Source organism: Homalodisca vitripennis, chromosome 6 (assembly GCF_021130785.1).
Source record: "Homalodisca vitripennis isolate AUS2020 chromosome 6, UT_GWSS_2.1, whole genome shotgun sequence".
NCBI lineage: Eukaryota > Metazoa > Arthropoda > Insecta > Hemiptera > Cicadellidae > Homalodisca > Homalodisca vitripennis.
Window position 1 is genome coordinate 61,864,279 of NC_060212.1, and position 15,678 is coordinate 61,879,956.

General features: G+C 37.3%; 1 protein-coding gene across 3 annotated transcripts in view; it reads right to left on the bottom strand.

Annotated features, from left to right (window-relative positions):
• Positions 1-334: 334 nt before the first annotated feature.
• LOC124364376 (chitin deacetylase 1) overlaps positions 335-15,678 on the bottom strand; it is a 35,400-nt gene continuing 20,056 nt past the window's right edge. The window contains exons 2-7 of one of the 3 annotated variants that reach the window (XM_046819782.1): positions 14,508-14,666; positions 14,163-14,206; positions 4,726-4,875; positions 4,232-4,331; positions 2,336-2,657; positions 335-1,603 (exon numbers count right to left, since the gene is read on the bottom strand). In XM_046819782.1, the coding sequence (XP_046675738.1) occupies positions 760-1,603; positions 2,336-2,657; positions 4,232-4,331; positions 4,726-4,875; positions 14,163-14,206; positions 14,508-14,666 (1,619 nt within the window). In that variant the 3' untranslated portion in view covers positions 335-759. Of the gene's footprint in view, positions 1,604-2,335; positions 2,658-4,231; positions 4,332-4,725; positions 4,876-14,162; positions 14,207-14,463; positions 14,667-15,678 lie in introns of all 3 variants that reach the window. The other 2 variants (XM_046819783.1, XM_046819780.1) reach the window with 2 other exon arrangements.

The window sequence follows — 15,678 nt, forward strand, 5'->3', positions numbered from 1 at the left end:
AACCATTAACATTACAAATATAAGAAAGTATGAGAGCAGTACAAAAGTACAATTCTGTATTTATATAGTGTCCACATAAAGAGAATAATATGGGCCCCTCACTAGAATTTACTATTCTTTTAGTCGAATATGATAGGGTGGTAAATAACATTTGCTCATAAAAATGTCCAAGAATATAAATATTTTTACATGTAATATGGTTTATTTTATGAATGGATGTTTTTCATTCAGAAATAAAGCCTAGATATTTTCAGAATAAAATCTGTTGTATATAAATCATTAGTGGGTATGATAGGGTATCAATAAAAAATCTATAATATAACAAAACAAGAAAGAAGTGTGTGTAGGTTTTTATTTAACTATTATTAGTACAACGTAAGAAATAAACAGTAAGTTGAATAATTTACACAGATATTTATGACAAAAAAAATTTAAATCACAATAAATTCAGTATTGGTGCAAAGCACATTAACATTTGGCAAGTTCTTATAGTCTTGAGCGATCCTTGACCGTCACATGTCCTTGACACTCCATTATCAGACTTTGTACATTCGGAACAAGGACTATATTTTACACTTGACTCTTTTGCCCCACAAAACCCTCGGTCCTTCAATCCCCTGTGGTTTTAAGTTTGAAAAAAAATAAAATAAAAAATCACAATGCGTAACCAACACAAATCAGTCGTTTGTGGGAGAGGAGGATGGAGCGTTCTTCGCGGGGCGGGTCTCGATTTGATACCTTATCGATGAGATCGTTGACTTAGAAAAACCCGTCTCCAGTGGGATCGTTGACCCAGGGGTAGTTGTTGGGACATCTGACACAGGTCTGCAGATTGATCGTCTCCCCCGGAACTTCCTTGCTTGTTAGCTTGCAGGAGTGAGGCACCCAGCAGGCAGGAGGGCCCTCCACAGAGCACTTCTCCCTCCAGGGCTCGAAGTTCTTCACTTCGGAGACCGTCCTGGGATTCTGGATCCACTGAATCACTTGCGTCATAGTCACGAAGTAGACGTCGTTGTACTTCTCCAAGACCTCATCGATCCAGTAGAGGAAGGCGTCCAGGAACTCGGGGTTGTTCTTGAGCCAAGCGGCGTGGAAGTAGAGACCCAGTGGTGCGCGGTTCTGGTCGTAGTGGCGGTCAAAGTTGTGGTTGAGGAAGTTGTAGAACTGGTCTCCGGTAAGGATATTGGAGCAGGAGTCCACCATGGCACAACCCGGGAGGTACTCGTCGAAGTTGGGGTCCTCCCTGCGGTCCAGCTCGTTCATGACCATCTCCCAGACAGCGTGACTCCTGGTTGGGCAATGCTGGAGGTTGCCGTGACAGCGGTGAGGCATACGGAAGTACATTGTGTAGGGCCAGAGAGGTGGATTGGACAAGGGAGCTGTGATTGTGGAATCGTACAGGAAGGCCTGCTCCTCCATCATAGTGAACTGATTGTTCCCGCCGACTCTGAGGTAGGGAGCCCTCACACCGACCACGCTGTTGTCTGTCAAGTTAGCGTATTTCTCAACGATAACTCTCATCCCGGCCATTTCCTTGGCCCAGTCGTCGACCGTGGCGTTGCTCCAGAACTGTTCTTCGTCGTTGTGTCTGCAACACCCGTGACTATTGAATAAAAATACAAACACAAGGTCAATACAGAGTTGAGAACCGGTGTGTCGTGTTAGTCAGCCCAGGATAGACAGAGAGGACGATCATCAGTCCTTTACTATAGACAAGGAAATTTCAAGATCGAGCAAAGTGACACACAGAGTTCAAGAAAGAATACCCACTATTAATATATTGAAAAGATTGAACACACAAGATTGTTTAGTCACAAGAAGCGACAAACTGCGTTAAACAATTTGCAATGTGAAAAATGCCAACATTGTTAAGCTGGAGGAAAAAAAGAATATAGAACATATTAAATGCAAACAGTCACAGAAAACATGCCACACATATCTTAGCGAGTAAGGTCAGTTGCATCATTGTTATTGTGCAACAAGCTAAAAATCATTATATCTGTATGAGGCCATTTCTTGATAAGTTATCAAGTTCACTCGTTTTTAATGTTTACATGCATTCAAAAGGTTCTATAACTGAAAACGTTTATATTAGTAATATCCTGTAACTCGAAAAAAGGGTTATTAAAACTTTTACGTATACTAATTTGACGATGATTATATAAATATGAATTGATATATCAAAATAGATCAAGGAGAATGCAAACCTGTATTTGATTTGAAAAAAGCAAATGTTTTGACACCTATACAAACTCTCATTCGCCGACCACTTTAAACCTCAAGAAGGGCCTCAACAGTGCTGGATTACCTTCAGTACCGTGGGTTAGTAACTCACGTTATAGAATGAACAGCGATCTCGTGGCCCTTCCTGTGCATCTCCTGGACAGCAGAGTAGTTGGTGTACTTGTGGGAGACGAAGAACGTGGCCTTGATGTTGCAGCCGTTCGGGTTCTTCCTCTTACCGTTAAACATTTCCTTGTACAACTCTATGTTGTTGTTGTTGATGGCGTCGTCAAAGGTGATGGTGATCATCTGGGGAACCTCCTTGAACGGCAGGTCACCCGGGATAGAGGTACCGTCCTCTGAGCAGAAACAGTCGGGGAGGACGCAGACGGCAGGATCGCAAGGAGGCGCACGGTTAGGATCATTGTCATTGTCTGCAACAAATGACGGTGGCAAAGTAGATGTGGGAGATTAGAATCAGAATTTAGAAGGTATGACATAACTTACATTGTCATCAATCCTGTTTCATTCTTTGATACAGAGGTTATAAAACTAATGGAGCAGCTGGCTTTTCAGACAAGTATATTAGACAAATGTTACATCACTGAAATTCCTTCAAGAATCTCGACCCATCAACGAGCTCGGGCACGAGGCAGCAAGGTGTCGAGGACACCACGGCGCAGCGCAGCGGGGTGGGCGCGGCAGCCGTTATCATTGTCTGAACACAAGGTGGTTATTGGCTGGCCGCCAACCACTGCCGCCGCCGCCACGCCGCGGCCCAGCAGCTTTCCCTCACTTTCATCTATCCACGCCTCACATTCCGAACAATGCATTGCGCCATCCACCCCGACCCGACCGGGTTACCGAGGCCTTGGCGTTAATCACTACATTTGTTATTTTAAGCTATGTCGATGGCCACGGCTTGTCAGTGTATGACAATTACGAAACACCTGATGCGGCCGAATTTATCGGGTGGTTTCATCGTCCCTGCTTTCTACAGGGTCGCTGCTCGGGCGCTTTCGTCCGGAGTCCCTCGATAGAGACCGGCGGTCGACCCAGATACGCAACTGGAGTTGCACAGACCGTAATTGCAGCGGAACATCACTTAAGATGGCATGAATAAATCATGACGTTACATCCGCTGACGGTGTGTCTATTAATATCACGTCACAGCAACAGTTCAAGTATTTCGATTTCAGAGTGTTAACTCTGCCTCCAGCATACCGACCTAGAGAACTGAGTTTTTACAGAAAACTGATCTTTAACTACTTGTGCATTCCCGGCAGGAAAAAGTGCAGTAAGTTATATCACACAAAGAGTTCCGGAATGTCGAAATGACGCTTCTCCACATCGGACCGCGGCCGATTGATATACAGTAGGTGTGTTACGTTCCACTTTTTGCGGTTACACAACCCAGCAGTCGCTGCAGCCGTGAGAGGCGACAGGTTGCGCAATTTTAATTGCTGCTTTTCAATTTCTACCGTTGAGGAGGTTAGTTGTTGTTTTTATTCAGCGACCGAGTGAGTAATAGCCGGCCGTAATGTTTCTTTCGGTAAATCCGTTCCAGCCACTCATTGTCTGCGACGTTTATTAAAGCGATCGAGACAAACGACTGACATCGGACGGACGGACGGTTGCGAAAATTTAATTTCTCCCCACGTTTCCTCAATTTACTGGCGGAAGGCGACGATTTCATTGCGCAACCGAGGCAAGGTGCTGTGGACATAAGAGAAACAAATGAACCGTATCCTGCTCTGTGATAAGATCTATCGCCAGTGGTTATCATTACGGTATCTGCGCGGCCTTTCCCTGGGTCGACTCCTCGGACCACAAATGTTCCTTTTTGAAACAACCCCCAATGCTGCAATAACAACACGATATTCCGATGGAATATTTGAAAAAAATGAAGTGAATATCCGTCATCACGAGACTGAAAACGTGTGAGGACAGTTTGAAATTAATTTATTAGCTTGAACTAAATGTATCACTCTTGAAGGATTCGACTCACCACAAGTATTCTCGTCTGAGCCGTCACCGCAGTCCTTCTCGCCGTTGCAGAAAAGTCCTCGCTCAATACACGCACCATCTCCACAGGCCAGTAACCCATCCTGCGGAAACAGCAAGGTTACTGCAAGGTTTCTACTAACAACCATACCTTGTTACTTTTCTTATCTCGCAAGACTTAATAAATAGGCGTTTGTTACTCAGAGCCTATTGAGAGAAGGATCAAACAATTACAAATCCAGAAATTATGGGATTTTGAACAATAAAACATACCTTTGGATTTTAGTTTCAAAAATTGTATTATTCTTAATCAAGAGTTTCAGAATGATTGGAATCATTAATATTGAATTTTTTACACTGAAGATAAGCAATGTTTTCGTAATAATATGCATTCTCTAAAAATTTGGCGATGACTTTTAAATATCCTGCTTAAATGTTTTCTTACGCATATTAGTCCACTTTAAAACCAAGATAGTCTGTTATACTCTGGATGCTGACCTGGCAGAGTGGCTCATCAGTGTACAAGAGAGGCTTGACCTTCCTCTCCTTGTTCTTCAGCTTGCAGTTCTTCACTGCATCCTTCCAGTCGCAAGTTTGTTTCTCGATGTCGAAAAACAGTCCTGCAGGACACCTGATGGCTTGCAGTCCCTGGGAACAGAAGGATTCTGCTTATTCAATTTGTTGGGGAAAATTAATCACTGAGAGAAACAAAAAATTTTGTAATAGCTATTTCAATACATTACTCACAGTAAACTTTCGAGCCGAGGGTGTAAGTACAGGTGGTGATAAAAGTACATATTTTAATAAAGGTTATTGTGATGAATGCATTGATTGTTTTTAATAGAGAATTGGTGTAAAAATCAAGACTCCATGTCATAAGATGTAATGTAATGAGGGGATACAAAGTACCCAACCATGAAAAAATCGAAATTTGTTCAAAATAGTTCCGAATATTCCATGCTATTAATTTGAAAAAATGATAAAATAAATAAATAGTTAGTCGCAGTTAAGTTTTTTAATAATAATTGTAATAACATTCTTCTTTATAAACTCCTTGATACTCGTGTTACTTTTCTTCTTAGTTGATTTCACCTTGAATCTTTGGACCATGAAGAGATCATTCATATGTAACTTGTACTTTGGTAGCTTTCCAAAGATTAAAATCTACTAAAAGTGATAGAATTTACAATTTTAATACTGAAGAAACTTGATATTCGCTTTATAAAGCCTTAATATTGTAACTTTTCTTTTTTTATAGTGAACTACTACCATCCAGAAACCTTGCGTTATTGAAAAAGGACTTTTAAAACAACGTTGATGAGTTATAACTGCATGCTTTTTTCTCCATATGTGAACAGCAGCCATATTGAAAATTTCTAATATTTTATGCTGGCTTAACAACAAATTATAACATAACATAATATCATGCAATCGTATCATAAATAAGTGCATTTTAATAAAAATCTAGTACGGTTTTATCAAAATACACTGTAACAAATAAAAATACACAACTCTTCTCTAACACCAATGATCAGCGATAGAACAACTAAGAATTGAGGGCAGTTTTAGAACTAATTGTTCGGGAGCCTAAGAAATTGATCGGGAAATTCTACCAACTTGGTGAGTCGTACTTAAGGTTACGTTGAAATAGTTCCGTTAACCTGTACGATTATAAAGCCAGTATAATTTGTTGTCAAGGTTTACATGCGCCACAAGTCAAGGCGCGGTTGCACGGGGGACCTTGCTGAAATTGACCAATCTGTGATTCAATCAGACAACTTGCCTCCAAAGGCCGAGCAATGCAGACGTTGCAGACTGCGAACACACCCCAAGGTCCCAACCTTGCCGCCTAACGGTTCTCTCTTCGTTTCCTGCATTTCTTTCGCCTTGATAGGCTTTTATAGATGTCGTTCCTGCAGTGCAGTTGAAATTATGCCTAATGCTGTGCGTCCGTATATAACTGCTCAAGATTAGGAGTGTTTGCGAGCATTTTTTTACACTGCTCTTATGGTAACCTGATGCCAACTAGAAAATCACAAAATTTTGTAAACAAATCGATACAATTACATGACGTGCCATAGTAGCATGTTATAGACCAGTTACGCGACTATCTTGTTTAGTTAATTATTAATAAATGCATTATAGTACAGTGCAAATTATTATTACAATATGTGTTTTAATAAATTATGTATTAAAATGCCAACTTTGAAATACACTTCAAGGACAAAATTTATTATGTTAGTTAGTGTAAAACTTATCTTGTAACATAACAATATCATTTTTTTTGTAAAGTACGTTCCAAAAAAAACCAAAATGGTTTAACCCTTTTGAAGAAAAAGTGTATTTACAAGATTATATTAATTCTAACAACTATGAAGACATTAGATTCGTGATGTAGTCACACGGAAGACTGCAGTTTCTTGGATAATTAACATTTTACGTGGATTTAAAGTTAACATTATCCAAGAACCAATTGAAGCCGCTCCGTGAAATAAAAACACTAATATATTGTAAGAAAAGATTATAATCAAGTGAAAACAGTTTAGTGACCTTCGGTTATCTAAAAATCACTTAAATGTGAAATCGGTCTCTAATTAAAAGACTTTAACCAGGCACTTCTTGTAATGTTGTAGATCGGAACAACCGGTTAGGATGTCGTGTTTTCTTTTCAATATTTCATTTCATCGTTTTCAGAAAATATATAAATGAACACAATCATGCTAGGCCAAAATTGTTTAATTAAATTTGTTTCTTGGAAAATAAATACCAAATTCCTTTTGCCGGAACTCCGAACTAGAATTAAACATTTAGTTTTAATTTCTAAAAGCGAATCTTATGACTAGTCGTACAATTTTTCGTATTTCCATCTGATTTCTGAATAGTGTTTAAATTTTATGAATTTTAAACTTATACTACAAAATATTTGGGATTTTGAATTAATAATTGAATTTTTCTTTTAGAATAAAATGTTCTCTTTTAACGTGGGGTTTAAATACGTTTTAATAAATGGTACTTCGACATCCTTCAAACTCGGTGAATTCGCTTACATAACACTGTACATTTCACTTGAAACGTTGAATACACAATGAAATTATGATAATGATAATACCACCCAAGGTATATTTGATTACGGAAGAAAACGTTCATTTGTAACCAGCAATCGTGAAATTTATATGTAAAACAACTATTCCTTACTAGCGAATTAATTGTTTACTAATTAATGTAAAGTACGTACGTTTATTTGAGTACACCAAAAACAGGTTTTTGCCTACAGTTAAATATGCTTTAAACAGTTATATACCATCAATAAAGGGCATAAATGCACCTTTTTAAGTCGTATTCCACCTTTGTGAAATCAGTATTGACTCACACCACTTGTACATTTATTAAATTGCTCGTTAACGGTTGGGAAAGGCTGACTTAATAAACGTTATCTCCTTGAAATACCTGTTTCTTGACTAGCTGTGGGTATTAACGGTAGGAGTTAAAATACCACTTCCTATACTTATGGCCTTTACAATCGCTAGCGTGAACCGACCCACCGTCTGCTGAAACGGTGTTATAAACTCTAAAACTTTAACAGGTTTTGCTTTCCTTAACACGGCCACATAGCAGAGGACACTTATTTACTTAAGTCCATTTAATCAATATTTGAAAACAAATTATTCGATTGATGAGCGTTAGCGAAGATTATCACTCGTGGGACTGGAAAATGTTTATTGCTGAATTTCTGACTGTCTGTCTGTATGAAAGGTGTCCTATATACTTGAAATTTTTAATGAACCTTCATTTATATATAGGCAACACGGAGTACGATAATGGCGCATGTCACTCCATGGGATGTGGCTGAGCGTTAGCGAATATGTTTACATTGGTCTTAAAGGTAACCATGATGGCAACGACAAAACAGCTGAATAAATAACTGAGTACAATAATATGAAATTTTAACATGTAACTGCGTAGAAAACCAATGCCAAAAGGTTGACAAACGCTTAACAAACGCTTGACTAATTGTAGTGCCTTATTTCACCGAAACTGTTATTGTTTAACACTGCTTATTTTGGAAACCTAGCTGTAACTGTATCATCTGGATGGATATAAGGAAAAAATTTCATCTGAAGACTTTAAAACGCGTGAAACTATAGCAAAGCCTGTCACGCGACACGTGGTATAGTATAGCTTACTCCTTCCTTGAATAATTTTGTAATAAAAAGATGACGGTGTTGTAAATCAATTCAGGCATTGAACCCTCTACGGCTACCATCAATATCAGTGGAAAATCAAATTTACATATGTATTGATCCAACTGTTAAACATTAGTAGCTTTCTAATCGGTTAAATATTATTTTAAAATTTCGGATGCCTTTTAACAGCTTAAAATCCATCGGCTCATTTAATGAAAGTGCTAGACGAATGGCAACTTATGACACTGAATGGTCGACACTTTAATCCAGCAGTGGCGCGTGAAGCTGTTTTGCAAAACCTACAACTAACCCCTTCTAAAATTTAAAATACCATCGAGTAAAGCTCGTAGAAAACACAATCCATTAACGAGACCTCAACGACGGAATTGATTGCTGAGTCGTAGCATGTCCGCACGTGCCGTGACGTGTTTACAGAAAGAAACACAATTAACGAGGTCCTGTTTACCAGTCTCGACCGGTCTTGGGGCGGATCCGAGTGCTGCATAGATTCCTAGAAATCCCACTGAAGTAAGCTCCGTCCATAAATACTCGGGCGGGATTGCCGCAAGAACAACACCAAGGTTAGCTGCGGCCGAGTGACCTTGACTGGGGCGTCTTGCGCCATCGGCGGCTCGGCGTAACGTCGCGTCGGTCTGCCGAGAGTTTAAACTAGAGGTTTTACCAGGATGCACCGTCGCGTCATTGTTACATAACTGAGGCCGTATAATATACAGTTAGAAGGTGGCCCTGCTCAGTGAAAGGCAGCCATTTTGACATTTTAGATCGTGACGTAATATTTGGAATAATTACTCGAGATGAAATCAATAACTGTGATTTGTGTCTTTGAAAGTCAATGGTGCTGATGTAGAATGGAATTCCTAAAATATATGGTATATCAATGTGTAATTGGGATACTATTGTTTTGAGAGATTGTGGAGCAGAAGCACGCAAACACATGATATTTTGCTTCAATAATGTGAATATTTCAGTTATATTCTTTTTATTTTATGGACTGAAGCAGTTGTTCAGAATTTGCCTCTGCCAGTGTAACAATGCATGTTTTAAATACGATTGGTAAGTACGTTAGAATTGTCCAAAATCATTTTGAAGTTTTAACAGTATTATTGTACTCGACTATTTGTTTTAACGATGAAGATGTTTAAAAACTAGTTTTCTCAAAGTTATCCAAAAAGAAATCACTCGAACAAATCTTCTGTAAAACTGGTGCAGTCTAAATACACATAAATGTTGCATCAAAAAGTCAATCTTCCTTCTGATTTTGAAAAGATAGCATATTAAAATTATATTAAGTAACTTAGATTGTGGCCATAGGATATCTTCCGTTGCGAGTGGGGTTTCATCAACTTAAAATTTGATATCGAACTTTCTCTGTTGTGACAACCCATTTAAAGGAAACGCTACAAAAGGTGTTGTATTTCAGAGACTCTGTTTTGCTGTTGTAGTTTGAGTATAAGATACTTCTATTTCTGACTCAGGTTCAACACTGCATTCGTGTTTGCATTGTCTATCTCAAATTATACTGACTCTTCTTTAAACTGCTCCTTAGGTTCAGATTTATTGTATTTGGGAAATAGATTTATCGTATTTTGGTAATGTTAAAAGTGATATAAAATACGTTTTCATGATACGGTATTCAATATCAAAATTTCAATATAATTGAGGGTTGATTGGAAGTTTTTGTTAAAATGCTTACAAAAACGAGTATTTTGGGTTTACAGATAACTTTAACATTCCCCAATATTGTAATAAGGTTATTTAGTTATTTCAATATGTCAAGCTGAAATTCCGATCTTCTATATCTGGAAAACGAATAAAGATAAATACTGCTTTACAAAAATATACTATAGGTATTTGTCACCTTACTAAAAACGAATTACAAAGTAATGGTTGCCATTTTAAAAAAAATAAGTTGGACAGCCTCTTTAAAATTTCTTCAGTAAATAGGTTCCAATGACCTTGAAATATTTTCTAAGATTTTACCATGTTCCTGTAGATGTTGAAACGACAGCAACCACAATATTTAATTTTTAATATTAAAGTCAGCTAATAGCAATCATAAAAATAATATTTTTAGATAAAACGATGTTTTTATATTATATGTACAAGACTTTACATTTTTTAAATATGAAATTATCATAAGGGATATCAGAAATTTGGGATGAATACCAAAACCTCTATCATGGGGGGCATGAAAGGGATTTATCTAGACGTTTGTAGAAGTAGAAGTAATAAATGTAGGCTGAGTCAAATGTCACTGCTTTTTCTCTCCTTTTGCTTACTTCGGGACATGTAGATTTTTGTAATTTAATGGATAGCAGCCTGAACTGACCAGTTTGCGGTTCGTTTTGAATTTACTGAAACCTCAATCCATCTATAATGAGTGCTTAAAGGAGTAAAATTCGTGTAGTTATTGCATTCAAGAGATTGTGCCATTTAATGCACAAGTTCAAATGGATGATTCTTGACTCTTGGTGGAAGTATCATGTATACACGTTCTTATACGATCTACTTGGAAACACTCAGAGTCAAGTTTTGCTCACAAAAAATATAATGTACTGACCTGATCTACCTAAGGACGGCTGGAAAGAGCGTGTCAAGGACGCCAAGGCCACTTTTTAATTGGGGGTTTCAGTTATTATATTTTTAATGACCTTAAAAATGTTCTGATAGTTCTAATTCAAAACGACACACGCTGCGAATCCATTCAGCGAACAACGAGTTAAGTTGTGTTGAAATTATTATGGTTTTCATACATAATTTTGCTAACATGACATGTTTCACTTACTCAGTTACTTAGTTGGTATGGGCAGTGTAAGTAAGCTACGCTTGGCAAGGTGTATTTACAAATGAATATCAATATATAATACTTGCATCCTCTAGGTGCATGGTTTTACAGAGGTGACACGAGATGGAAAAGCATAAACTAACAAAACAAAAATGCAGCATCCGCTTCACAGTTCTATTTGCTTTCTGTAACGGTTTTAGTTGTTTTTTTTTGTTATTTTAATGGTGTATTAGTTACATTTCATACAAATCTGTCAATAATTTCAATCACCATTATGGAGTATATTGCGAGAGATTTGCATTGTTTTCTTATTATGGTTATATATAAGCTATTAACACCGTAGAGCAAAACAAGGGATTTTAATATTTGCTACTTTAATTTAAGTGCTTTATATAGTGGCTATTTTATTTGTGTGATTTTTTTATCTCTAGTACTTCTCAATAAAGACAAAACATTTATAAGAAATAAAGCTACTTTAAAACTCGTGCATGTTTTGAAAACACTTGGCTATATGAACACTAATTGAGAAAAGCTGTGACAACATTTTTCGATTATTTTATTTTTGTTGGTACCTCTCTGTACGTGTGTGTGTTACTCGATTACGTAAAAACTACTGGACATTTCGCACTGAGGTTTTAGATACACTTTCTTAGGGTTCCTAGTTAACACACAAGGCCTATTTGTATTTTGAAAAGGTTTCCTGGTCTCTAAAGTACAAATACTGCAGAGAAATGGTATTGATCGCAAGAGCATGTAATCATCTCTCCTGTGTAAACATTGTGTGATTTCAGAACAACTATATTTTATTAATTTAACTATTATTATTAATTTGTTTGCATTTATAGTCTTAAAGACAAAGAGTAAGCTAAATAGCAACACAAATTCTTATTTATACTTTTTCTAGAATCACTGCTGAAAAAAATAATAAGTTTTAGGAAAAATACACTTTTAACTGTACGTTTTAGAAAATATTAAGTGATTGGTCAGTACTGTAATGTAGGTGTCAAAAACAAAGCTACTTTTACTATACATTTAAAAATATATCTAAGCTGTCTTATTAGTTAGGATTTTAGTAGACCTGTATATATATATATATATATATATATATATATATATATATATATATATATATATATATATATATATATACTTGATCGGGACAACAAAGCAAACTCAACATTGGCGTCGGAAATATAATTCACTGGAACCAGAAGTGCTCATCCACGTGAAAAGCCTGCACAATAGTGGGTAACTGCTTACTGGCTTCGGAAAACATTAAGCAAATTAAAGTGCGAAAACTATTTCAACAATACTTCTTACTCGATAAACGGCATGATTTTCATTCACCTGTCAAGTCATAACTCCGGCCATGTAAACACAACAACTGGCATATTTCATGCTTTCCCGTTTCACAAACTGCTGTACCCAGACGACACTTTCCCTTTCATCCCGCCTTGCCTGGTACAGACTGCACTACGTTCTAATGTTAATGTAAACCACACATTTCGTCATGCTGCCTGACCATATGTGATCATATTGCGGTCGAGAGAGTCAGGCATGAGATGAGTTGGACCGAAGGAAACTGTTAAAATAGGTAGGTTTATCCTCTGACCGACCACAACCATAATAAGTTTTCATGTCTAAAGTTATTGTGATTATTACTAAAGCCACTACGTCAATGCAAAACTACAAAGTCGAGCTAAATAGAAAACGGTGCAATCGAAAAGTATGCCTTCAACTTGTCTGAATAGAAATTTATTATTTTTCTACGGAGTTTTATTATTATTTATTTTATTTTCTTGCTCACAACTCTTCATGATATTTATCCTTGAAGGCACAGAGAAAATATAATTTTGTTCATTTCACAAGAAGTTGTAGGCAATTACGTTTGGTCCATCTTGAAACTAGATTTGGGGTTTAATGTCTAAATATTAAGGCATACATTTTTACAGTATACTGTACGTATAACATAATTTTATTAATAAAATATAATTTCGTTAGGTAATTTTTAACAAAAAAGCTCATAGTTTTCTTAGTACTTCTTTAAGCAATATAATTCTCTCTTTTCAAAACTAATCAAAATAATTTAATTACCTTAAGTAATAATTCACACATATAGTGTACAACTTCTGCCTTCAGCCCATTTTTGAGTTGGTTTCAAATTTTCTAAAAATTACTGCTTTAAAGGCCTAAAATGTAATCCTAATCGTAAATGATAAGAATTCGTATACTTGGAGAAAGTTAACAGGTGTCTATCTGGAAAGGAAGAAGTAACCCACCCAAAACCTGCTTTAACACAGTGTTAAGTAAACTTAAAGTGATGTAATATTCCAATGTCTAACAAGGATGATCCCTAGAAAATGTATTAATAGAAATTACGTTCTAAGATACTAAAAAAACTGCAGCTAAATGAAAATACGCACCATAGTTTCGTGTAAGTATATCCAACCCTGTATGGATTTAAATGAACTGGATTTTCCCTCTTAGTTTCTTCGCTGGGCAAGAAATAAATGGTCTAGTTAATTTTGACAAATAAAAACTCATTTCGATTTGTTCACATAGAAAGGATAATATGATATGGGGCTATTATGAAGAAGCTTAATGGAAATTAATTTTAGGTTGAAGTGTATTGATACTGGTCATGTATAATATTATTAACATCCTGTATGACCTTTTGAATTTTAAAAGTTTCCAAGTTTAGTAGTTCTATCCAGTTGGGACTCGGTTGAGGGTACAATGAAATTTGACATTGAAGGCTGGATTTCACCACTCAATCACTCAGCCAAGGTCATAGTCTTCACTGTCGGAACTCCAATAAAACTGTTGGTCTCTATTACATAAGTTGGTGGTACTCACCTGGATGATATCTCGGCAGTTATCTCCCTCTTCAGCCACGAGTTGGAACCTTTCGCCCTCGTCCTTATCCTTACATAGTTGGTACTCACCGAAGAGGTACACTGGATGACATCTCGGCAGTTGTCTCCCTCACCTGCCACAAGTCGGAACCACTCGTCCTGCATCCTTATCCTTACATAGTTAGTTGGTACTCACCGAAGAGGTACACTGGATGACATCTCGGCAGTTGTCTCCCTCTTCAGCCACGAGTTGGAACCTTTCGCCTTCATCCTTATCCTTACATAGTTGGTACTCACCGAAGAAGTACACTGGATGACATCTCGGCAGTTGTCTCCATCACCAGTCGGAACCAGTCGTCCTCATCCTTATCCTTACATAGTTGGTACTCACCGAAGAGGTACACTGGATGACATCTCGGCAGTTGTCTCCCTCACCAGCCACAAGTCGGAACCACTCTCCTGCATCCTTATCTTTACATAGTTCTGTCTCGAAGCTCTCCTCCTTCTTGGTTGTAGTCTCGTCTGGGGTTCCTTGCTGCTGCCGCTTTACTCGGAGGAACGACGGCCGACGAGGGTGGTATGTGAGTGCGGCACCTACAAGAAAAATATGGATATCAGAAAAGTAGGCGTGTGAGGTACAGAGTCCAAAAAATATTGTTCAGTATTTATTACATATTCAAAACCAGCATCAAATTTTATCTTCTCAGACTTCTAGATTCACATGTTACTTCTCCTATCACCATCAGAAATTTAAGATTATAATCTTGGGTTAAAAGTAAATTTGTTCAGTACATAATTCATAATAAACGCTTATATATACACATATAAAGCATATTCAACGCTAATGTCAAGGAATCGATAATCCTTTCCGATAGTAGAAGTCTGCCTTAATGAGCGATAATAGAACCATAACCTTCAGAATAACACTTATTTACAAATTGCACGAAACTGGAAACATGAATTCTAATTTATAACGTCAAAGGATTAGTTGTCCTTTCTGGTAGTTCCAGAAGTTTCTGCCATTATATGCAACGATGGAGCCATTACCTACACAATGACATCAATTTAAGAGTGTCACGAAGTTGGAATTATCAATTCTAATTTAGAACCATCAAGGAATCAGAGATTATATCTCATCGTGCCAAAGTTTCTATCACGATAAGCAACAACGGAGCTGTTACATTCAGAATAATGAAATTGATATTGTCACATATTATTTAGAGGCTCAATGGATATCAGAGAAATAGAATTTTAGATTACCTAATTTATCTATGTAACAATGAATTAATTGTATTTATGCTGAGTATCGAAATAAAAACCTCTTCTTAACGCCGTTCAGCACGATATCTCGCTTAGACCTTTTACAAATCTGTTGTGAAGGTTTTCTCAGTAGTCCGCCAGTGCGGTTATCCCGGAAATTGGGCTATTTCCACTAAACGGCTCATTGGCCGATAGAAACGAGCGAGTGCCGTGTTGACAGACCTCTTGCAGACTGTAAAAGTGCGCTGTCATCGCGCAGTGCAACAACCTCAACCTATTGTTGAACTGGTTTCATAACAACACTTTTCAAGGATACCAATCAGTGTTGTGAATTGCATACGCCACG